Source organism: Anomaloglossus baeobatrachus, chromosome 2 (assembly GCF_048569485.1).
Source record: "Anomaloglossus baeobatrachus isolate aAnoBae1 chromosome 2, aAnoBae1.hap1, whole genome shotgun sequence".
Classification (NCBI taxonomy): Eukaryota; Metazoa; Chordata; class Amphibia; order Anura; family Aromobatidae; genus Anomaloglossus; species Anomaloglossus baeobatrachus.
The window spans coordinates 234,076,212-234,102,621 of record NC_134354.1 but is presented as its reverse complement, the minus strand read 5'-3'; the positions used below and the strand labels follow the sequence as shown (position 1 = coordinate 234,102,621).

The 26,410-nt window shown below is 47.2% G+C and overlaps 1 protein-coding gene across 1 annotated transcript in view; it reads right to left on the bottom strand.

Moving 5' to 3' along the window:
- Positions 1–17,833, bottom strand: part of RASSF5 (Ras association domain family member 5) — a 217,567-nt gene extending 199,734 nt beyond the window's left edge. The window contains exon 1 of the mRNA XM_075335707.1: positions 17,020–17,833. Within this exon, the coding sequence (XP_075191822.1) occupies positions 17,020–17,173 (154 nt within the window). The 5' untranslated portion in view covers positions 17,174–17,833. The remainder of the gene's footprint in view (positions 1–17,019) is intronic.
- Positions 17,834–26,410: the final 8,577 nt, after the last annotated feature.

Here is a 26,410-nt window from a genome sequence, read left to right as displayed (position 1 = left end):
CTTTCACTCACGGGCGAGGAGTGCCGCTCGAGAAGCCCCCGGGATCCGGCCCACCGCTCGAGCCACCACTGAGCAGCAGCCGCCGGACCCGAGCAGAAGGGGTGAGCGTAGTGTGCTGACAACCTCCTCCCCGCCCGCGACAACTTGGCGTAACGAACAGGATCTTACCGCTCAGCCGTCTGGTAGAGGTGCGCCTTGTTACCGCCGGAGGTATCCGGCAGAAAAATTCCAGAAGCCGCCATCTTTGGCGCGAAAAGTTCCCGCTCGAGCGTCTTCTCGAGTAGTAGAGGCGCGAAGGCCAAGACCCCGCCCAGAGAGAGGAGGGGCCGGAAAGAGCTAAGGGGGACGCGATGGCGGCTGGACGCATGTAGCTGCGGCTATAAAAGCAGGGATGCCAGGACTCTGCAAACATACCGTTCCTGGAAGTAAAGAAGAAGCCATCATGTGGATGCCGTCCCGCGACACCGTAGCCCCCGCGCCTGGAACCGCGGCGTGGGTGGAAATCCGAACCGCGCAGCTCTACCAAAGGCTGCAGGTCAGGATGCAGCTCCTCATGGAGGAGTGGGAGGCCGACATGGCGGACGTTATAGCCACCGTGCGGAGACGCGAGGAGGAGGCGGAGAAAGGGAGGGTGAGTGACCCACGTCCCGATGCCCTTGAAGGGCCGGTCATCGCGGCTGTGGGGCCCGGTCCAAGCCCTCTCCCCCCGCTGCCTCCCTCGCCACCCGTTCCGGAGGCCGTGACCCCGCCATTAGGCCTGCTACCACCGCAACCGGTAGCAGTACCCAGCGTCCCCGCCCAGGCGGGCCGACCTGTAGCCAGAGCCCGCGGCACTCCGGAGGTGTTACCGTGGAAGATTCCGAAAGCTGAACCGGAGGCATCCCTTGAAAAATCCCCTGAGCCGGAGCCGATGACCCGCTCCGAGCCGAAGGCCCAGCAGCGGAAAGCCCCTATGCCCATCCCCCACACCTCGGCTGAGGTAGCGCCGGGTTGTTGCTGCAAGGCAGCGCCCAACGCCAAGACACCGCGGGACATGCCGCCCAGATTCCTGACAGTGGGCAACGTCCAGGATGTCCCGCGGGGCCCGACCCGTGCGCCGGTGCTGGCGGCAGCGCCGTATTGGGATAGGGAGCCGGTACCGCTGGGCCTGGAGATCGCCGAGAGGGAGCGGAAGAAGGCCGAGCTGGTGGCCCGAGCTATCCGAGAAAAAGAAAATCTCCGCCAGGCCACGTTCCGTGTCCGGGGGCCCGTTGTACGAGGGGCAGGTGAGGCGGTTTGATGTCCGCCGGGGCTACGGGTTCATCTACGAGCCGGGCCTGGAGGCCGAAGTATTTGTAGCCCGGCGGGATGTGAATGCCCACCTGCCTGAGGAGCATCCCGGCCGCAACCTAATGCCGGGAGACCTTGTTCGGTACACCCGACACTGTGGAGAGAGGGGGTGGTTTGCCCTGGATGTGAAGCTGCGGGGCAGCCAGGAGAGCAGAGTGAGTCCTGCACCCCCTCCCTCGGATGAAGCTGAAGGCCTGGAGTAGGGCAGCGGAGCACCGTTGTCCAGTCCCCGTTAGGACCACCATTGTGTTTGTTTGTTTAAAAAAAAAAGTTGAAAGAATAATAAGAAAATGATACCGAATACCTCACCTGATTTACCGTGATTTGCAACCGGCTGGAGCCGGCACCGTTGTCCCCGTGGGGACCGTTTAAAGTTTGGCATGGAGGACTATCCATGGACAAGCCCGTGAACTTGCAGGGCAACCACAAACGTTAAGTGGCTTGTAAATAAGTTGTTTGCCGTTACCGTTTTCCGCAATGCCGCCTCCGGAGAGGCAGGTTGGAGGGAGGGCCCTCAGCAGAGCAGGCTGGGGCCCAGCCACCAAAGGAACCGGTGGCTACCCTCTGGAGGGAAGGACAGATCCCGCTCGGGTAACTTGTGCTGGACTGTGGGTCAAGGGGTGCTGCCTGGGCTTTAGGGGCAGCATCAGGGCCAGGTTGCTTGGGTGGGAGAGAGCGGAAACCGTAACCGTAAACCGTTTGCAACGTTTAAGAAATGTGCCTCCCGTTAAGGGAAGATTTATTAAAAATGTACATATGTTATTCAACCATGTTATCTTTTACAGAAAAATAAAACCGGTGTTGGACGGCAGCCCGCGGACGGTCTGCATTTTGCTAAGGGGAAATGTGTCGCCCTGGGCAAGCCAGGGGACACAGGTCACACACCACCACACCCTACATCCCAGGTAGGAACATCTAAGCTAACCAAAAATCCTTGTTGCCTTCCTCCAGAGGCTGATGATTCACACCAGAGGGTGGGCCAGGCGGTTGGCTCCGCCCACCGAGGAGTTCACAGCTCTGGAGGCGGGAGAAACCAGGCAGATAGCTCAGGGAGGAGCAGGAGTGAGGAGCTAAGTAGAGGAGTAAACAAGTGAAGTAAAGGAAGTAAAAGTGGTAAAGGAGGAAAGCAAGAGTGGTGACAGAAAGAAAGCCTGAAGTAGTCCAGCTGTGTGCAGGACAGGTCAGCAAGGTCAGCAACGGCGGTGACTGTCTGGAGGGGGACCGTTTGGAAGTTCCTGGAAGGACCCCGTAGGCTGTGTGCCCGGCGGTCTGGAGCAGTGTTCCGAAGGACAGTCAGCACCAGGGCAGGGGCCTCTCGGACCCCGGCAAGGCTTGGAGTCGCCATAATTTGCCGAATCCGTCAGTGAAGGGGACGTAGATTCCCCCAACAACCAAGTCCCGATTGAAGGCAACAGCCCAGCCAGTGTAAGAGAGACAACGCCACCGCCAAGGCACCAGTTTCTTAGGGCCAGCGCCTGCGGGCTAAGAGTAGAGCTCCCCCGGTCCAGCTTGAAGCCGGGGAGCGGGTTACCGGTGGGGACCCATCGCAACCAACAAGTACACAAAGGTGCAAGGAAGAGGGACATCACCGTCACCTACCGGGAGAGCAAGTGCAGCCGTCCGTGGGACCGTCTTACCAGCCGTTTGGTTTACCGTAAAAACTGTGTCAACGTCTCAGGCTGAGTGAGTACCACGGTGCCGCAAGGCACAGCGCTGCCCCCGCGTCCCTGCTCCCACCAGGCCCTGCACCTCCAAACCATCACCGGGCCCCGGGATCACCAACCCCTACCCACGGAGGGGCAACACAACACCTGGCTGCTCCGCATCACCATCCCCGGGACCCCTGTACTGAGCAGCGGTGGTGAAATCACCACAACCGTGGGTGGCGTCACGGACAATAAACATTTCCCACACCCAACAAACCCCTTTCACTCACGGGCGAGGAGTGCCGCTCGAGAAGCCCCCGGGATCCGGCCCACCGCTCGAGCCACCACTGAGCAGCAGCCGCCGGACCCGAGCAGAAGGGGTGAGCGTAGTGTGCTGACACCCTCCTCCCCGCCCGCGACAGGTGCCTTGCTTACCGGCTCCAGGTGCTGCTCCTCATGCAGAACCCATTGTGCGTGGGTCTGCATCGCCGCCACCATCCCCATTACCTCTCAGTGCTAGTTCTCTATTTGCAGGATCATCTGTAGTCGCATCCGCAGACACATTCGATTCAGCTCCGCATCCAGCCAAGGCAGGGTTCCATGGGCTGGAGGGGTGGACATCTTGTCGCTTGCTGTAGTATAGATCAGTGTTGCAGGGCTGGTGTCGCTTCCGAATACCAGTGCGCATTCTGCTGGCCCCCTTCCGGCCTCTTGCAGCCAGTTTCACTTTTGCATGTTACCACTCCCAGGGGGCAGGGTCGGCTTTTCGCGCTCTTTTGCAGTTTCATGCTCTTTTCAGGTACAGTGATGGCTCAGCTAAATTAAAGATAGCGACAAACAGTTGATGAAACACAGCTTTAAGGCTCATGTCACCCGAGTTAACGGGCCTAGTTCAACCTGCTCGTGAAGCCAGGGGTTGTTACGCCCGGGCAATGGGGTAATATTCTTCTCAATGCACAATGACAATGTGCTCCCTCACCGGCTCTAATAAGAAGTGATGAGCCTAAAAAAGAGAGTGCACTGTTAGTGTGCATTGTAAGGAAAGAGCACGGCAAACGGAGACCAGTGAACAACCATGCCCGTGAAAGTGATAGCCTGCCCCAGTCTCCCCTCAGAGAGATATGGTTTGTGTCTCTCCTAGGCTGAGAGACTACAGTAAAAACATAGTATAGCGCCCCTGAATATATCAGGGTGCTACAGGGAACTGCATCTTTTCCCTAGGGTGCAGGGCCTACCCCCCATGGTTCCAGGTTCCCAACAATCAGTGTCACAACCATTAGCACCACAAATCCCAACCACACCTCACATCATGACCTGTCAGACACACCAGTGGGTTGGTATAGCTGGAATAGGGCCACCCACCTAGGGGTCAGGCAGACTGGTGGGAGGGATGGACAGCAGTTCAGTGAGGAGTTGGAATGGTAGCTTCCGGGGAGCTAGACCAAGGTTGGGTCGCAGACGGTGGTCCGGGACCAGAGGAGTCGGTAACCGGTTGCAGGGAGGTTGGACAGGGGTGTGACGGACAAGAGTCTTGGAGGACTGTCGGTAGCAGAAAGCCCAATAACCGGACTGGTACCGAGCACGACGGGGTACAGGACCCTAGGTCAGGAACCGATTCAACGTCCTGATAATTAACCTGGGAGGTAGAGTATAAATGTAGCGCCCTGGAAAACCAGGTAGATGTATACATAAGCCCCCGCATAACACCTATCCCACAAAGGGTTAAATCAGCCAACCTGAAACCCTGCTCACCCCCCTCAGGGAAGGACAGACACACCAGTGGGCGGGACCAGGCAGTTAGGGAACGCCCACCTAGGGGTCTAGAGAGCCCGGGGGCGGCAAAATAGTTAGTTAAGTCTAGACCAAGTTCAAGTTGGAGTGGAGTGGAGGTGCAAAGCTGACAGGCGTCAGGATCGGAGCCCTGACGTACTGGCTAGGTGGCAGATGGTAGCCAGAGTCTGCAGGAGATGGGAAGACGGCTGCCGGAGATCCTAGGTGGACCGGGACAGGGTTGTAGCCCGCCGGTACCGACACCGGAGAACCGACCCGGAAACCGTGTGCACAGAGGGGGTACTTGGACACTGAAGCCAGGACCGGCACCAACGGCCTAGCTAATTAACCAATTGAGGGCAGGATTTTAGGTCCTGTCCCAACCTAAGTCCCGAAAAGTAGACAACCACCCACCGAGAGGGATAGGGCAACCGCCAGGGCCCGTAGATCCCAAGAGTCAGTGTCAGACGGGCACGGCTCCCAACCAAAGGACCGGGAGCAGACTCCCGTGTTTCACACTGGGAAGTCCTACCTACAAAACACTGAGTGCAGAGGAGAGAGACTTTGACTACAAACCCGGGTGTGAGATCAGATACACCCGTCTGCGGCAGCCGGCCACCATCACCTTGGTTTACCACAGGACTTGTGTGCTTTATTTGACCGTGAGTAACACCCCCGGCCTGGCCAGGTGCGCCGGCCCCTGCAATCACCATCCTTAGCATAGAGACACTGGGCCCCGGGACATCCATCTCTACCTACGGAGGGGTTAACATCCAGCTGCCTGCCCAACATCCCCGGAAGTCACTCAATGGCAGCGGTGGTGCTACATCTCACCACACACCGTGGGTGGCGTCACAGACATTCTATAACCAATCCCGTATAAATACGTCCCCTTTTATTCAGAGTGTCCACACGACCCCCGGGTCCGGAGAACCCCTGAGCCATACCGTAGATCCGGATCCGAGCAGCACCGGCTGCTGGCACGGGGGCGGAACATATTCACGAACTTCCCTAAGAGCTCAGAGATTGAAGGCATCAGCACAACGCAGGGTTTTCCAGCCAAGGTGCCCCACTGAAGTCCCAAATGCCAGCCCTTACGAGCACAGCTACACTACACATAGTGATAAGCACACAGAGAAAGACAGAAGTCTTTAGATTTGCCTAGATATCCATATATCCCACGTTCAAAAATGGCAATAAAAAGCTCTATAGTAAACATAGATATTTATTAGACAGCAAGTACATGGGATATAAAAGTTATCAATACATTAAAGACAGAATTTTGACAAGGACAGGTGAAAGAATCCCCATGTGGGGCCACATGAAAAACAGTATACAGAATAGCTCCCCGGTAAGAAAGGTGCTGAGTGGTAAAACCAAGCATTCATATGGAGCGGAATAGCAGAAAATTACTTTAGTAAATAAGCTGAGCAGAGTCAGAAATCTGCATGCTAAAAATCCAGTAAGCTAAAGGAATCACAATCAAGTAGGTTGCATGTGGACACACATGGGGGCAAGTCCCATGTGTGTCCCCATGCGACCTACTTGATTTTGGTAAGCTCCCTTGTATTGGTACTCTGTGCTGTTGTGATTCCTTTAGCTTACTGGATTTTTAGCATGCAGATCTCTGACTTTGCTCAGCTTATTTACTAAAGTATTTTTCTGCTATTCCGCTCCATATGAATGCTTGGTTTTACCACTCAGCACCTTTCTTACCGGGGAGCTATTCTGTATACTGTTTTGCATGTGGCCCCACATGGGGATTCTTTCACCTGTCCTTGTCAAAATCCTGTCTTTAATGTATTGATAACTTTTATATCCCATGTACTTGCTGTCTAATAAATATCTAAGTGTACTATAGAGTTTTTTGTTGCCATTTTTGACTGTGGGATATATGGATCTCTAGGCAAATCTAAAGACTTCTGTCTTTCTCTGTGTGCTTATACCTATTGAAGCTGTTGCCTTTTACTTTTAATGAGGTCCATGTGTACTGCTCTGCCTTCCCCACTACACATAGTGAGTGGGGTCCTAACAGCTTGAAGCCAAGGGGCCACAAACAGAACACTAAATTGCGCACGGAGGCAGGCTCTGGATTACCAAGTGACACCGGTGGGAGCGGACATCTGGCCGGGCTCCCCGCAGTGGCAGTGGTACACAGAGACTTTGGTTTACCTGCAGTGTGTGTGTCTTCCTTATAAACCTCATCCAACACCATGACTACCACAGTGAGTACCCTGATCCCTGCATCCTGCCTTCCCAAATCCGCCAAAACCCCAGATGCCGGGGCCTTCCCTACCTGCGGAGGGACTGACACCTTGCTGCTCCACACCATCTGCCGTGATACTCCTTCAAGCAGTGGCGATACTCCCAAAACCGCAACCCGCAGGTGGCGTCATGAACTTCTCCACTGTAAATAATCCCTTTTTCAAGGATCGGAATGTTTGCCGAGCCCGAGTCCAGACCCCTCGAGCCACAGCCACCCCGAATCCGAGCACCCCGGTCTGCGCCGGGGCGGCACAATAGCTTGGTTATACAGTATGAACACCTATAAGGTGCCCTTCAACAGGGTCTGTAGTGCAAGATTATAACCCCTAGCTGGTTTTCTTCAGTATATAGCAAGATTGTAGGAGACATATAGATCCCTTCAATAACTTTTCCATGTAATATACTACACTATGTACTAAACTAGGTTCTGGTACTATAACTATCTAGTAAGCTTGTTTCTGCTTTCATTTTTATGTAATACGATCCCTTTTATTCCCATATCTAGGTAGTAAACTGGGTTCTGTTCACATATCTCCTTTGCAACAAGCTTGGTTTTGCTCACGTATCTATGTAGTAAGCTTGGTTCTGTTCATTTATCTTTACTATAAGCCTGGTTATGCTTGCTTATCTATGTAACAAGCTTGGTTCTGTTCTGCATCTATCTAGTAAGCTTGGTTCTGTCTGTTCACATATCTTTGCTGTAAGCTTGGTTCAGTTTGCACATTCATGAATTTCGCTTGGTTGTCTTCTCATATATATTCAGTAATTTTGGTTCGGTGCCCATATTTATGTTGTATGCTTCATTCTGTTCCTGTAAATATGTAGTAACCTTGGTTCTGTTCCTGTATCTATATAGTTAGCTTGGTTATTGTCCTGTATCTACAGTATGTAGTAAGCTTGATTCTATTCACATAACTATGTGGTAAGCTTGGTATTGCTTGTATATCCATGTAGTAAGCTTTGCTTGGTACTCGTATCTACTTCGTACAGAACATAGTTCTGTTTCCTTATCTTCATAGTAAGCTTGGTTTTGTGCTTCTATCTAAGTAGTAAGCTTGGTTATGCATCGATATATGTAATAAGCTTGGTTCTGTTCACTTATCTATGTGATATGATTGGTTTTGGACCCATATCTAAGTAGCAAGCTTGGTTCTGATTGCACATCGATGTAGTAGACTTGTTTTTTGTATAATATCTATGTTGTTAACTTGGTTCTGATACCATATCTACTGTATGTGGTAACCTTGATTCTGCTTCTGCATCTATGTAATAAGTTTGATTCTGTTCTCCTATATGTGTATTAGGCTTGGTTATGCTCCATTATCTATTTAGCAATCTTGGTTTTGATACCACATCTATGAAGTAATCTTGGTTATATTCCTGTATCTATGTAGTAAACATATTTCTATATATCTATCTATATGTTAGTTATATATTAAATTAATCTATAAATTAAATCTAAATATTATAGTATCTATATAGTAAGTTGTGTTCTAGTCCCATATCTGTGTGGAAAGGTTGGTTCTGCTCCAGTATCCATGTAGTTAGCTTGGTTCTGTTCTATATCTAAGTAGTAAGCTTGGTTCTGTTTAGGTATCTTTCTAGTAAGCTTTGTTCTGCTCCTGTACACTTGAACAAATATTCTAAAATCCAAAATCACCAGTTTCGACAAATTTTTCTGACAAATTCACCTTGATTTTGCATCATGCAAATGAGAAATTAAAAAATAAATCAATGAAAGGTGTACACAACTGTTAACCTTTTCATATCCATATTCAGTAGGTGCGCACACCTGACTTCATCTAGTCCAATCCTACAAGCATGGTACAGGAACAAGAGGAGTAATCTTTACTAAAGTTAGATTGCCATATATCAGCTCTTGCACAGTGTTGTTTTTCTTACTAGCTCCCCTGTGAAAACTGCTGGTGCTGTATATCCGTGTACTAGGCAAAAAACTACATCAATAACAAGTAATTTAACTAATGAGAGTCCAATGATTTTAGCTTTAGACTCTCATTAAAGGGAATCTGTCAGCAGGTGTTTGCTATGTAAGCTTCTCAGCATGCTGCAAGGGTTAACACAGAAAATTCAGGGCTGCCTGTCTTGTCACACTCCGATCTGTTGTTTATTTTCTGTTTGTTTAAGCAGCAGGACCCTTATCATTGCTCAGACAGAAACTCTTGTGCATGGCAGTCTGGCACGCCCCCTCCTCTTACTATGTACAATCTCTATTGAGAGCCTGGTGTGGGAGGGGACAGCTTTCTGGACTCTGCTACATGACTAAAGCTAAAAATGCAGATTGTGTCAGAAAGGCTGCACCCAGTAATCTAAGTGATACACCGTTGGTTTCAAGATCTCTGCCTACATTACGCTACTCTCAGATGAGGTAGCAAAAACCTGCAGACATATTCTCTTTAAGGGCTCATGTAGATGACCGTATAACCAGATGAGTGTTGTCCATCGTTTAGCACTCATCCCATGTTATTTTATCGAGCTGTGCACATGTCTGATATTTTCCATGGACTAAGTTGGTTTGAGGATAAAAACTGCAGAATTCCTGATTTGCATTGAGAATCAGATTCACCCATTCAACTCTATGGGTCCGTAGGGACGAAACAGACTGACACTATAGAGAATGTGGAGAAATTGTTAAGGAAATCTGGACACAATCTAATCAAACTCTGATCAGAATCTGATAGGTATGTGATAAGCATAGTAGAAACGATTTTATTGGATGTGGAGAAAATGGTCGCGTGACTCTGGGCTAATAAATAAGAACATAAGACGGTTATAAAAAGGGTTATAAAATTGAGATGCTGGCAATATATTTCTAGTATTACTGTATTTACTGATTCCTTTTATATCTTTCTACCAATTAGGAGGGTCACAGCCCTGAGACATGACATGGCTCGCTTTTGTAAGCAGCTAATTTTATGAAGCCATTGGGAGAATTAAACTAGTAATTACAATGTACATGCTTCTGTGAAATGAAAATAAAAGGCTCTAATTAGAGCTTAATTACCAACATTTCCATGCTTACGTAAGTAAAGTCTTCTTTTTTTCTCCATTTTCCCTTTTGCACAAGAAAGAAATGACAGCAGGAGACTTTTTTTTAAAGGGGCACTTTGGTGAAACTTTACTGGATCTGTTAGAGGGGTTGTCACAGGACGAGAACCCGTCTATAATCTCTTTTGGAACATACAGACATTTTGTGAAGGTACCCCTTCATAAGTGGTGAGTCACTACATATGAGCTGTTTCCATTCAGAGGACATTTTGCATAATGTCGCAAAACATGCCCCTAAATTTCAGATATACAAAATCACTCCATTGGGGGACTGTAGTACATTTGTAACAAATTTTGCGACTTTTGAACAGTTGCCGATGATGACTCATGGGTAAACATCCGGAAACCCTCAACCCTATCCACAGTGGAGAACTTATAAAAAAAAATCAAAAAAATCAAGCAAACACATATAAAATAGATTTTAAAAAAGGCGATAAACTCCAAAAACATCACTAAAGAAGCAAGTGCAAATGCAATAATTAATTGGGGCCTGAGTCTTTTATCGGCCAAAACAAACTGAGAGGGTCCCCTATTTCTCATGCTGTCTATAGTCTCGGCTACCAACATGAACTTAATTTAGGTTGTTGTTGCTTACTCACATTTTTTTAAAGAGCTTTTATGGACACATTAGATAAAAGGTGGCCAAACCCACAGATTTTGGTAGGATTGGCCAACCATCTAATGTGTATGCCATGGAGAGAAGGATGTGGCCTGTTAAATTTCAATGACAAACCCTCTTGTTCATCGTGGAGATAAGCCATTATTAGTGGCTCTCTCATAGTAAACAATTACAACTCAGATCCAGGTGTCCCTGTGTATGGGGGAGTCAGGATAGATAGATCATATTTTGCTATGATGAGCTAAAGAATTCCTAAATTCTATCTTAGATCACCTAATGGATATGAACATGGAGTGATACGTTGGGATGTGTGTAAAATTTCTACCATTCTTTAGTTCTTATTAATTTTATTAAACCGCTCTGGCTCTGCACAGTATATGAAAGACTTCTAATTTAACACTAGAAGTCCCAGAGAGGGCTCATTTAACATTTCTACCTTTGGAACCCAGAGACGGATGGAATGACCTGAAGTATTTTTGCTAACATCCTATAATCACTGTCTTTTGTTCTGTAATTAAGGCCATTACTGTCACACCACAGGAGGTTGTTGTTTTCCAATGAATTTAGCCATTTAGTTTCTAGCTAGTTCTATTCAGTTAGGACTAAAGCTGGGTTCACACATAGCGACAGCGACAACGACATCGCTGTTACGTCACCATTTTCTGTGACGCAACAGCGACCTTGTAAATTGCTGTTATGATCGCTGCTTAGCTGTCAAACACAGCGACGCAGCAGCGATCATAACGACACGCGTCGCTGTGCTACATGTGCAGAGAGCAGGGAGCCGCGCACACTGCTTAGCGCTGGCTCCCTGCACTCCTAGCTACAGTACACATCGGGTTAATTACCCGATGTGTACTGCAGCTACATGTGCAGGGAGCAGGCACTTGCAGCGAGGGCGGACGTTGGTAACTAAGGTAAATATCGGGTAACTAAGGAAAGGTCTTCCCTTTGTTACCCGATGTTTACCCTGGTTACAGCTTACCGCAGCTGCCAGACGCTGGCTCCTGCTCCCTGCTCGCTTCATTTCGTCGCTCTCTCGCTGTCACACACAGCGATGTGTGCATCACAGTGGGAGAGCGACGACCAAAAAATGAAGCTGGACAATCAGCAACGACCGGGTAATTAACCCGATGTGTACTGTAGCTAGGAGTGCAGGGAGCCAGCGCTAAGCAGTGTGCGCTGCTCCCTACTCTCTGCACATGTAGCTGCAGTACACATCGGGTAATTAACCCGATGTGTACTGTAGCTAGGAGTCCAGGGAGCCAGCGTTAAGCAGTCTGCGAGGCTCCCTGCTCTCTGCACATGTAGCACAGCGACGCGTGTCGTTATGATCGCTGCTTCGGCTGCTGTGTTGGACAGCAAAGCAGCGATCATAACAGCGACTTACAAGGTCGCCGTTGCGTCACAGAAAATGGTGACGTAACAGCGACATCGCTGTCGCTATGTGTGAACCCAGCTTAAGGGTCATTTGACCCTCTTTCGGTACTTCAAGGGGGAGCTCGAAATTTCTGGGACTTGTAGTGTTAAGCTGGTACCAATTCAACCATGTTTGTACCTACCAGTAAAATTTCTAATAAAACAATTAAAAAGGACGTTTGATCAATATTCTAGAAGTGAATTTATTGTATCACACATGCATTCGATAAAATAGAAAAAAGTAGGAGACAGATTAAAATAAGTATGACCGCTTCAGACTACACAGGGTTTGTTTGTATACTGTAACCATGGAGACACATACTGTAGGTATTTACAGGAGTTGTAAAGTCAAAACAGTGGGATATTTGTTCATTAAGATGATTTGCAAAGTAATTTATTTTTTTACGTTGATTGGGGCAATGAAAAAGATTTTGCTGTTTATCTGTTCATTCAGACACAACTAACATCATCATAGCTGAATTTCTAATATATAGTGCCCAACTTTACACTGCATTCTTGGAGACTTTTTTTAATATATATATATAATATATATATATATATATATATATATATATATATATATATATATATATATTATACACTATGCCTGGATTAAAGATATTTCTTCTCACTGCGCTGTGTGGAAACATGCATGCCGTTGTCACGAGTGCATCACAGCCTGATGTGATCTCGGGGAGAATCTGGGATTGGAAGGTGACAGCGTATTGTGTATCATAGATTCGCTTCAGTGCCAACTGATTATTTAGGCCTCTGTCACACGTCCGTGAAAATCACGGACGTTTTTCACGGACGTGTCAAAGGTGCGTATTGCCCTCCGTGAGCCGTGTTTATGTCACATGTATGTTCTCCGTGATAACACACGGAGAACAGGAACTTCCTACTCACCGGTCCTTGGCTTCGCTGTCCGTGGTGCTGATCTTCAGTCTCCGGTCCTGACGACTCCCCGCTGCTGCTGCTTCCGGCCGCAGTGAAGTGAATATGCAATAAGCATAATGAGCGGCAGTAGGAAGCAAGTGACAGCAGAGGCAGAGAAAGCAGGGCTGGAGAAGGTGAGTAAAGTTTTTTTTTTCTCACATACACATGTGTTTTCTCCGGTGCGTGTCACACAGAACACATCCATGTGGTCCGTTTGCGTTCCATGTGACCCGTTTGTGTTCCGTGTGACACCTGTAATGCCGGAGAAAAACGGACATGTCTACATGTGGAGCACACGGACACACGGTCCATGGCAGAATACACACGTGAGCGCAGACCCATTGATTTCAATGGGTCTACGTGTGCCTGTGTCTCCGGTACGTGAAGAAACAGACAAAACACGTACTGGAGACACAGACGTGTGAAAGAGACCTTACCTTGAGTTGTAGTGTATTTAAATCCATCAGGTACTGAAGAGGTTAAGGTTAATTTCTAACCTGCAGCGATATAACAGGTATTTGTAACCTCAGCTGCAGCCACTCCCTTCTGCTATAAACAGCCACTCTTCACTCCTCCCTATGCCAGCTGTAGCTCATATCTAATGGTAAGCCATGTTGAAAGAGCCCATCGCTGCATAGCTGTGGTGTTGTTCATATTGCAGCTGTGCAGATTCCTACTGAAGAAACCAAGGAGTGCTTTTTGTTGTGTCTTTCCCCACCTGTTTATCTTACCTACCTCCAGTTATCTTATTGTAGTAGTGACACTAGTGTGTCCCTGGCCTTCACTAGTCAGGGTGAGTTCAGGGCCAGCAAAGGCATAGACATGTGATCGGCGCACGGGGGGAAGGACTCATCTAGGAACATTAGGGAGTGCAGGGATCAGCCTAAGGTGAGTATCAGCAGGTGACCTCGCTCCCCTCTCCCTAGGTCAAGAGCCTACCATTGTATTGTGTACTGTTTGTGTTGCATAGGTCGCCAGGGGTCTTCCTCGATGTAATTCTACCCAGATATTTCCGCTGTGTTGCACTGTTCACTGGGAGGCCTCTTGTACCTTGCTTGACACCTTTAGTCACATTTTGACAACCATCCAGTGAGATTGGATGTGAGCAGGATATAGAATAGTAAAGGGGACATACAACCCCCATGTGTAGCCAGTCCTTGACCACAGTGGTGATGTGTTGTCCATAGCGATGTCATCACTGCAACCAATGATAGGCCGTGTGTCCATGAATCGAACTTTTTGTGATATAAAAGTGAAGTACTGAATTCCTACTGAAAGTTTTGCCACACCTGATAGCAGTATATTATAAGCAGCACATAGCTCCTTATTCGAGTGATAAGTCCTTCGTCTACTGAGCTTTCAAGGAGTTAATTCCTGTGTGAGAAGAGTCTGTTACTGCTTCAGTATCTGGCATAGCTTATCCTATATAAATGTTTTCCATCTATATGGCTGGCATGTTGCCATAGTAACAGTGGGCATAAAAGCCTTTCCAGAAGCGCCCAAGATTTCATTCTGCAATGATGGCAGTGTTGCTGAGTTACTATGGCAACACTGGTGCATCGCTACAAATGAAATCAGAATGTTTAAATGTGCTTATTACCTGTCACATTCTATATTAAAAAGATTAATATAATGAGACAGTGAGATGTTACCGAGTGTTATGAAGATCACCAAAAGTATGATTATAAGATGACATAAGGAAAACAAGAGAAAGAAATGGGTGATCTGTATCTTTAAATGGGCAGAGTCTGATTCATCGATCGTCAGCTCTGTCTCCTTACGAGTTCCTCCATCTGTAACTGAGCCCTGCTCAGGAGCCTGTGACCTTTCTTCTGGTGTTACACCAGTCATTGATTATCGTGTTACTAATGTGCAGTAGTCACTAGCGTCTTCTATACCCCTTACACTGCAGTTGAGGTTGTGCATAACATGATACTAAGACATGATTATCATGAAATGCCATGGCAGCGGCACTGTGATGTGGCACTACGAGATAAGGCAAATATATCATAGAGCCTATGAGACTCTAGGCTAGTCCTATCTCCAGTTCCTATAAGTTGTCCCGGGATATTGAGGCCTGATGACATTACTCAACAGCAGCAGCGGACTTTTTCTCGACATACATTTTTGCTCTGGATCTGGACCCTCCAGAAGTAGAAGTCCAAGAAGATAGTTCCAGTGAGGTTGAATGGAAAAAAGTTTTTCGTTCACAAGGAATGTAAAGCAGTTACAAGAAATATTGAAAGGATTTTTCCACATTTAGCAATCTGTAAGTGTTAGAAAACAAACTGTGCTTTGCTTACCCTCCTCAGGTACATTGCTGTGTCTTTGCTACTGCCATGGTTCTGTTTTTGGTTGCAGTGGTGATGTCATGTCAACAGCAAGACAGCCAGTCACTGAGCTCAGCGGCTCATGCCATCTACAATAGTAGAGTTGCTGAGCTAAGTGATTGGCTTCAGCTCTGTCAAGATTATGTGACAGCCCCAGATGAAGCGACAAACGCGAAACGCATGTTGGAGAATATCTACCTGCATAATTAGGATCTCTCTGCTTACATTGCTGTTTTTTTTCTCTTAATGTTTGGTATAATTGCACTATATATTGTATTGGGAATACTCATATGAGGTGCATTACTTTTATTTCTTATTCTACTACTTTCCACAAGCAGGTGCAAAATAGTCAGGCCTGGATCCTGTACTGCCCCTCTCTATTGAGGCCTGCTGGCACCTAGAGAGGTGAAATGCTAACGATGCGATAGGACCACCCTGATTGGGTACACCTAGTCACGGCTGGATGACATTTTAGCTTTTTTGATCATATAGTGTCAGCTAAGTACCCCATGTTATTTACATATACTATTACTATTTATTTACATACTGCTTATTGTTTTTATCCTAGGTTACATTTACACCATTTGTTTGCGCTATATCTTACCTATGCAGGTGTCCTACATTCCCTCTTTCTTCTATTCTGATTTTTTTTTTCTAATCCGGCTTATTGTATATATGATTTTTATGCTCGTTGTTAAAATTTTCCATAAAAAAATCACTAATAAAATAATGATTTTATTATCATAATTCTTGAACTCATCCCATTTTTGGTATTCATACAATATATCCGTTTGCCCAGTACAATAATATAAGGGACAACTCCAGTAATGAGAGACTCCAAAAAGTTTACTCACAGGGTAAGCTTCAGGACTGAATGATGGATACATTGGTGCCGTCACCTATCTACATCAAACCATATCCATTTTTATGAAGAAAATTGAATTAATTTTCATTGCTGTCTCTTACAGGACGTCCATAACAAAAAGGTTTTATCCATGATTGCGAAACATGTTTTCAACACCCCTTAGACAGTTACATTAAATATGTATACTTGCAGTTCTTTTTATAACATTGACTGACATTTTCTCATTAACTCTCAGTATCACCTTGTATAAAACTAATAATATTAATAAAAGTTTTTGTCAGTGCTCTATATAGCAGATATTTCTTCACGCCAGTACCCAACATCCAGGGCTCAATATCTAACTTCTGAATTTTAGGAACAAAAAAGTTAGGGCCATACAGAGTCCAAAGTAGCCTTATATGAGCACTACAAAGCCATAGTTAGGCTTTCCTTTACCGTGGGACAAGATTCAGATCATCGTCTTAGCCCTGTATCTAACTACAGTGGCCAAGACAATGTGCCTTGTTGGTGTCCTAAAACCCAATACCGAGGTAATTTCCCAATTATGCCGCTAGGAGATACAATTAGACTTGCACTTTTTCCATTCCACACAATTAACTACCTGTATGAAGATACTTTATATATAATATGGTCTTTTAAAACTATTCTTGAAAACTTTTTGGAAACTTTCCCTAACTTCTAGCATCCGGCTTGTGGACATCACTTTTGGAAACTAAAACATTATAGACGGATACAAGATTGTACTTCTCATATGTCCATACATAGTAGACATACCTCTCACTATCAGTAGCTCATGGCTGGGTGTCGGGAGAAGATGGAAACCTTCCGACCATGACTTTGACTTTGGGAAGTGCCGGAAAAGGCTGCGGATTTTCTTTGTCACAACTCCAAAACATGCTGCAGTTGTCTCAGTCCTCCGCTGTGCCATTCCCGTTTTCAGGCTCGCTCATTGAGGTCAAACTCCATAGGAATACTGAAAACAGCAAATGATCTCCCTCTGCGCATCACCATTATGATGCTCTAATGGAAGAATCAATTGGCAGCACTGACAATCCACGAAAAAAACAGCGAGACGATTAGCAGGAAATATTTTCCAAAGTAAGTAGAAGGCGATGATTACGGCAAAACACATGAAAATCCTTCATCGAGAAATCAAAATGCTTCTTTCCATCACGCTACAGGACTGTGCCGCAAAGAAACAGTTTTTGATGAAGGAGTTTTGTTAACTCTGTGTCGCCAGAGCGAATAGGTAAATAGGAATGAAATTCAGGCTGACAACAGCTTCTGGGCTGCACTGGCATATAGACAGATTTCTCAGCCAAGATTCGCATCCGTCTGTCTTCTCTGTACCAGCTCTTGGAAAAAAAAACTTTCTATTCCTGTAAGATAAGATAAAAAGCTGGAGAGGCTGAGACTGTAACCTAAAACCCTGCAGTGCTACACAGGGACCAATGTGCACACTCTGCTCTCCTCGTTCCCTCTGTCAAATATCTTTAGTCTTTGAATCAGTGCAACCCTGTAACCCCTTACCAGTGTGACGAACCAGTCAGTCAAATTCTGTGCCACCCACAGCACCCGGGGCAAATTTTCCGGCAAGACTCAAGCAATATTGAAAGATCTTCATATTTGAGCCTCCTTGCTGACTTCCTTAGAAAAGGAAATAAATAGAAAAGACGGGAGCTTAAATTATACATAATGACTCTCTGTGTGGTGCTTTTCAGAAGCTTTTAACGGAACCTTTATATAGGAGTCTTTATTAACACTGGTATTACGCAAACTTACATCAGTGAAGTGGAAGGATTGGCACCAGTGTACAGAACCTCAGCGGCTTGGAAATATTAACCTATATATCTAGCACCTAAGTCTTATCTACTTCTGAATGCTGAAAAATTCTCAAAATAAATTGCTCAAATTCAAATTGTCAAGAGTTGAAATAAATTCACTGATGAAAAAATATAATAAAACACTAAGGCGGGCTTTGCACACTACGACATCGCAGGCCGATGCTGCGATGCCGAGTGCGATAGTGCCCGCCCCCGTCGCAGCAGCGATATGTGGTGATAGCTGGCGTAGCGAAAGTTATCGCTACGCCAGCTTCACACACACACTCACCTGCCGTGCGACGTCCCTGTGGCCGGCGACCCGCCTCCTTGTTAAGGGGGCGGGTCGTGCGGCGTCACTGCGACGTCACACGGCAGGCGGGCAATCAGAGCGGATGGGCGGAGATGAGCAGGATGTAAACATCCTGCCCACCTCCTTCCTTCCGCATATCCTACGGAAGCCGCAGTGAGGCCGGTAGGAGACGTTCCTCGCTCCTGCGACTTCACACACAGCGATGTGTGCTGCCGCAGGAGCGAGGAACAACATCGGACCATTGCGTCAGCGTAATTATGGATTACGCCGACGCTGTACCGATGATACGATTACGACGCTTTTGCGCTCGTTAATCGTATCATCCAGCCTTTACACACTGCGATGTCACATGCGATGCCGGAAGTGCGTCATTTTCAATTTGACCCCACCGACATCGCACCTGCGATGTCGCAGTGTGCAAAGTGCCCCTAAGGCTATGTACCCACGCTGCGGATTTACCGCGGATTTTGCCGCGGATTTGCCGCGGATTTCCCGAAAATATGCAGCAACGGCACTTCCAAGCCATTTCAATGGCATTTTGGAAATGCTGTGTCCATGCTGCGGATTTTTCCGCTGCGGATTTGCCGCGGATTTTGATCCGGAAAAATCTGCAGCATGTCAATTGTTTGTTGCAGATTTGGTGCGGATTTTGGGTATAGAATGGGAAAAAAAAAAAAAAAAATCCGCATCAAAATCCGCAGCAAATCCGCGGCAAATCCGCGGCAAATCCGCGGGTGCGGATTTGCCGCGAAAGTCGCGGATTTTCAGGCAGGAAAGTCCGCAGGTACATTCTACCGTGGACACATAGCCTTAAAGGGAATCAACCACCAGAATTTTTCTACATGAAGTAAAGGCAGTGGCATACTGGCACTGGGATCCTGAATACAGGCATACCTTTAGTTGAAGGATCGGATGCTTGGTTGATGAAATATCTTTAATCAAAGTTGCAGAAATGCACTGCACTTTGATTGACATGTGCAATGTGGCAGGTCTTTGTGGGCCTGACCATCAGCATTTATTACTCTACCGGCATTGGCACGTACGCAGATGTAAAACAAAAGAAAAATCTGCGCACGTGCCGATACCTTTCATAGTCTTCACCGAAGTTTCTTAAATAAAATGGCGCCAAAGATCTTGATACGCAGCATGCGCGGACTCTGGTGCCATTTTAAAGAAAACATCATTTCTGTGGCAATACGCATGTGTAGCGCCCCTGAAGTTCTGGTCAGCACAGGGTACTGCAACTGAGTTAAGGAGCAGTATCTAACTGGGGTAAGTGACAGGAGGTTTGCTGGTGCTCACACAAGACACACACATTTCACATGCAGTTAGGTGCCTTCCCCACAGGGGAGAGTGCACTGGGGTGTGCAGGGAGAGTCAACCATCCAGTAGCATGGGACTTCCCGGTCACCAGGACAACCACTGAGGGGCGGGTGCCACATGGGGTATAAGAGGAGGTAGCCATTACACATAGAGCGCTTTCTAGAGGGACGTCCCCTGATACCAGAATGGGTGCAGGAAAGCACCAGTGCTGGAGGGACGAGACAAACTCACCTTTCTGCTGCGGAGCCTGGGGCTTGTGAGCAGGAGCTCAGCCCAGTTTCCTTCTGCCAGTCGCTGAACAAACAGGACATTTACACTGACACCGGTAACCTCCTGGAACTTGCACCGGATAACTAGAGACTTACCAGCAGTGAACCAGGACACTCTCGGACAATCTCCTAACCAGTGAGTAAATACCTGAACCGGAGCTCTTGCCTCGTTTCCATTATTTACCGGCGACGCCATCCCGCGCTCCGGCACCTACAGCCCACTGTCAGCCAACCAGCCACCCTCCTGGGGCAACCACTCCGCCTATGGGGAGTGACTCCATCTTGGCTGCAATCAACATCCACCCCCGGTGAGAAGAACCTTGCAGTGGTGGCCCACTTACCTGGCTGCACACCACAGGAGGCATGACATGGGAACTTTATTCAAAAATCCCCTGTAAATATTCCTCTTTTCAAAAAGCACCCAGGGCACGAAACCAGGCAACGGCTACCAAAGTGACATTCCCCAGTTATACACCGCCCGGGACCGAGTACCCCATAACCCTGGGCAACACACATGTGCCGCAACAAATTCAAATAAAGAAAAAGGGGTAAGCCAGGAGGATGCCGGAGGAGGTATAAACGCCTAGGATCTGATCCACAAAGGCCTGCCCCCCATTGCACATGTCAATCAAAGTACAGTGCATTTCTGCAACTTTGAGTAAAGATATTTCATCAACCAAGCATCGGATCTTTCTACAACAGGTATGTCTGGATTCAGCATCTTACTGCCTGTATGGTACTGCCTTTACTTTGTATAATAAAAGCTTGGTGGTTGGTTCTCTTTAAAGGGGTTTTCCCACCAACAAAGTTAATTTCAAAGTTGATTTTAATCAATAGATCATATAATAATAATAATAATAATAATAATTTTCACAATTGGATGTTTCAAAAAATGTTCCTGTGCTGAGATAATGTGCCCCTGCTATGTACTGTGTAATGACTATGTCTGACCGCACAGGGATATGATCATACAACATCTCCTGGGCTGGGGAGTAAGCCAAGAGAGTATACAGATAGCACGACATGGGATCATATCTGATTCTTTTTATGAGGGAAAATAGTTGTCGCGGGCGGAGGAGGGGACGCCGCGCTCTCCCTCTGCTCGGGTCCGGCTGCCGCTGCGGCTGCTGCGGCCTGCTGCTGCTGCTCGGTGGCTCGAGCGATGGGCCGGATCCCGGGGACTCGAGCGGCGCTCCTCGCCCGTGAGTGAAAGGGGATTGGGATTTGGGATAGTTTATTGTCCGTGACGCCACCCACGGTTGTGGTGATTTGTTGACACCACCGCTGCTCTGTATGGGGATCCCGGGAGTGATGGTATGGAGCAGCTAGATGTTAGTCCTCCCCTCCGTGGGTAGGGGGTTGGTTGTCCCAGGGCCCAGTGATGAAGTGGGTGATGCAGGGCTTGGTGGGGTGCAGGGACGCGGGGGCAGCTCTGTGCCTTGCGGCACTGTGGTACTCACTCAGCCTGAGATGATGACACAGTTCTCGGTAAAACACACGGCTGAAAAGACAGTTCCCACGGACGGCTGCACTTGCTTTCCCCAGTAGTTGACGGGGACGGTCCCTTTTTCCTGCACCTAAGATGATGATGGTTTCGATGGGTTCCCACCCGTAACCCGCTCCCCGGCTTGGATATGGGCCGGAGGAGCCCTACTTTGCCCGTAGGCGCTGGCCCTGAGAAACTGGTGCCCTGGCGGTGGCGGTGTCTCTCTGTAACGGTTGGACTGTTGCCTTTAATCAGGACTTGCTTGTTGGGAGACCCAGAGGTCCCCTTCACTAACGGATTTGGCAAATTCACGGCGACTCCTAGCCTTGCCGGGATCCGAAAGGCCCCTGCCACTGGTGCTGACTGCTCTTCGTATACCGCTCCGGTACCGCCGGGCCACCACCCGTCCGCGGTCCTTCCAGCAACCTCCAAGCAGTCACCCCTGCAGACAGTCACCGCCGTCTGCTGACCTTGCTGTCTCTCAGTCCGGGGCACACACCCGGACCAGCTTCAGGCTTTCTTAACTGTTCCTTTTCTGTCACTACTCTTACTGTCCTCCTTTACCACTTCCTTCTACTTCACTCCCCTAAACTCATCTGCCTGGTTTTCCCGCCTCCAGGGCTGTGAACTCCTCGGTGGGCGGAGCCAGCCGCCTGGCCCACCCCCTGGTGTGGACATCAGCCCCTGGAGGAAGGCAACAAGGATTTTTGGTTAGCCTTGGTGTTCCTAACTGGGGTGTAGGGTGTGGTGGTGTTATGACCTGTGACCCCTGGCTTGCCCAGGGCGTCACATATTTATCTGTTTGTTTTTAATAAAAATATTTTGCCTCATAGAAAGAATAATTTGCGATACCAAGCTATGATGTTTGTGTACTTTATTACCTCTTCCCTGGCCCAGGAGATGTGGTATGATCAGAGCATGTACCTGTACAGTCAGACACGGCCATTACACAGTACACAGCAGGGGCACATATATAAGATTATCTCAGCACAGGAACATTTGTAAAAAATATTATTATTCCAAGATCTATTGATTTAAATCAACTTTAAAATGAACGTTGTTAGCGGGAAAATCCCTTTAAGCATCACAGTATAAGGCTACATTCACACATCTGAGCAATGTTAGACTGGGGCGGCAGGCGCTCACCAGTAACGATGACTCAGGAGTCTCACTGATCAACTACATGCAAATATTACATTGACAAATTTACTTCTGCTTCTATATAATAATATATTTGGTAGTTTGTAAAATGAATGATGAGATGCTTTCTTTATCTCTACATAGTGAAACAAGTGCATTGTGCCAACTACTGATTATGTTGGAGGTGGGGGGGAGTGATGTACTATTGGAAAGGGACCCACCGGAGGATTCTCTTCTTTTCTTGTGGGCCAATCCAAGTCTGTGTCTGAGTCTATTTTTAGATAAAGACTGTTTTTCTTATGTGTCGTCCATATTGTTTTTGTATCGTAATCATATTGCATCCATTTTTTCTCAGACAGGTAGGATCAATTAAAAATGGGTGTATTTAGGATGGAACATAGAAGTATCAAATCTATCTTCCGTGTGTCATCGGTTTTATGTGCATCTCAATAGAATTGAATTGCTAATTAGATCTGCAAAACAGAGAAGAATAGGATACGCTATGAGTCTCATGGTCAAGACACAGATGTGTGTATGTATCACTGAAACTCGATGGGTCAGCTATCTGAAAAAAAGCTCATAGCACACAAACGTATTTTACGGATGTGTCAATGTAGTCAAGCCCCTAAGTCAATTAAACTTCATGGATCTCAATCTGTCACACGGTGTTTTGCTCTAGACTCGCCAAATGTCATAGTGCATCAGACACTGTTCAGACCACAGACTCTGACACTCCTCACTATACTTTCTCTGATGCTACTGAGTTGCCAGGCAGGCTCGGGGGTCGACCAGCTGTGCGCTCATATGAAAGTTTTCACGAGTTTAGTCTTTAGAAATGACATGAAGTGAAGTCAATGGCTTTAACACTTGGGGTCCATCAGCGGCAGCAGCGCTTGTCTATTCCAATCATCAGGAGTTAATATCTGCTAGTCTGCTGGTTACCTTTTTGATCACATTGTAGAAGACCTAACACAGGTACTCCCCGCCTTTTTAAGATGGAGTAATTTGTCTTCCGATGCAGACTATAGCTTTCTGCTACACTGGTCCGTGTGCTGTTGTTTTCCAGTCTTGTAATTTATTGCGTGTTGCTTGGTCTGCAGTGGAATTCCTCCTGTTTTCTGGTTACTTCCTGCCAGTTTTCCTCCTTATCACTTGTCTGATTACTCTGTGTGAGCCTACTGTCTGATAGTGTTTTGGTTTCCCCTGTTTGTCTATCACTGTTGGTGTTTACATGCTCCTGTCCCTATTCCCCCCTTCCCCCAAGTAGGGAGGGAGGGAGAACTAGATCAGGGGTGATCAGGAGCAGGGATAGGAAGGCGGCCTAGACATCGTCACCATCAGACGTATCTCTGGGATCAGGGACAGCAAGGTCCCCCTAGCCTGAGCGCCAACTTAGCAGCCTTGGTTCCCTGTTATCCCCTGCCACCCCATGACATAATCAGTCCATTTAGAAAGGAGAAGTGATTGTGAATAGATTTTACCTGCTTTGGGACAAATGAAAGTAGAGAGGCAACAACTAGACAACCCACTAAAAGGAATGGTCTTGCATGTAGTGGTCAAAAACATTTACTCACTCCTTATCCTTTCTAAACTGATTCAGTGGGCTAATTGTGTACATACTGTATTTTTGACCAAACCACCAGAAACAGACTCTACAAGGGCAGTATGAGTGACCAATGCACTGTAGTGAAACCTGTGCTCACAGCCCAGTGCTGTGCAGCTATACTGGCATTCTACAAAACACACCAGCTGGGAATTCATTGAATTGCCAGGTCCTCATGTTCCCAGAGCTGAATCCAATTTGAGAACATGTGGGACCATATATGTGACGCCCCTGCGGTAACCAGGTGTCACAAAACAAGGTAACAACAAGGTAACAGCTCGGGTCCTACATGACTGTGCCAGTCAGTAAACACACTAGCACACCAGGACAGTTACACTCACAACCAGGGTGGGAGGCCCCCCTTAGAACCAGGTGACAGGGTGACAGGGCTGGGCACTGTGAGCTAACAGGCAGCCAACTGGGAAGGAAGGGACCAGACCTGGGTGAGGAGAGAGTGACCTGGGAAGTGTGGCTAGTCTGCGGAAGACAGAGAGAAAGGAGTCGAGGAGAAAGGAGTTGAGAGTTGAGGAGAAAAGTGAGCGGTAGTAAAAGGACAGGTGTCAAGAGCGACAATGGAATCTTGAGACACAGAAAAAGTAGCAAAGACCCTGCAAAGACCTGAGTAGAAAGAACAGCCACTCAGAGGAGAAAGTAGCTGGAGAGCGAGAGAGCAAGCTCCAAGGACAGAGGGATCCTGTGGGATGGACATCCAAGGCTCTCAGTACTTTGCACGCACGGGGTGTAGATCCCAGAACAGACCAGGACTTCAAGCCATCTGTTAACTCTGCCAGGTGGGTGGGTTTCCAGGACTCATCTGCCACCACTAATGTCCGAGGCATCAGCAGCAAAGGGAGGACCGGGACATATTCCCTTAAATAGTCCAAGCTGCCTGCGGCAGGACCCAGACACCAGGAGGACCTCCTAGTGCTCCACACCAGGGAGGACCCACATACACAGGAGTGCAAAGGTGGGAGAGTAGCACCAGGTTGGCTAGCACGGCTATAAAGGACACGGGCGCACCTGGAATCCAGCACGTCCCCAGGGTGCAAAATCCAGTAAGTAAAGACAATCAAACTGCACTTCCTGTCTGGACTGACTTATTGCACTGCGCCTCCACGTTAACCCTTCACCTCCCCCTGGGGAAAAGCCCTGCTCATGGAGGGCTCCACTATCCATGCTGCCCACATCCATCAGCACCAGTGGGAACCCGTATCGGCGGCCCTATCATCCCTGGCCCCAAACTGCGAGTGGTGTAGTCGGACTTATTTTTATGTTCATTTAAAACTGGTCGGCGGTGCCCCCGGATCCGAAACCCCTCCAGCCACGGACCGTCCGGATACAAGCAGCCTGGCTGCCCCGGGGCGCAACATATATATGGCTATATCTTATGATTCCAAGTAGCACCACAAATTGTCCTGGAACTCACTAATGCCCTGATACAGGTGTGAGAGGAGATCCCATCGACAGTATGACATTCACAATCTTGTCAGGAGCATGCCCATATGTTGTGAGGAGTGCATACAGACATATTTGTTGAGACTAAACAATTTGTAAAAGTAAAAATTTTTAAATTGAATTTTTTATTCCAGATAAATTTGTTTGAGCCGTGTATACTCCTTTGCTAAAAATGAATGCAATAGATTGAAAATCCACTAAACATTGGAATGCATTGGGCAAATAAATTTGGATGAAAATTAGGTATCTTGAAGAAAGTAATCCATTCAGCTAATCTCTTTTTGAAGATGAATTGCCTCTTCCTGCTTTTTGTAAGTCAAAATTAATTTGACTAATTAGCCCAATGGTTTTTTGTAATATTGAGGGTGTAGTAGGGAATTTTGACTGGTACCAATGTAAGGATACAGTGCCTACAAGTAGTCTTCAACCCCCTGCAGATTTAGCAGGTTTACACATTCGGAATTAACTTGGCATTGTGACATTTGGACTGTAGATCAGCCTGGAAGTGTGAAATGCACTGCAGCAAAAAAGAATGTTATTTCTTTTTTTTTTTTCTTTTTTTTTTAAATTGAGAAAAGTTTATTCAGAGGGTCATTTATTATTCAACCCCTCAAACCACCAGAATTCTGTTTGGTTTCCATAAAGTATTAAGAAGTATTTCAGGCACAAAGAACAATGAGCTTCACATGTTTGGATTAATTATCTCTTTTTCCAGCCTTTTCTGACTAATTAAGACCCTCCCCAAACTTGTGAACA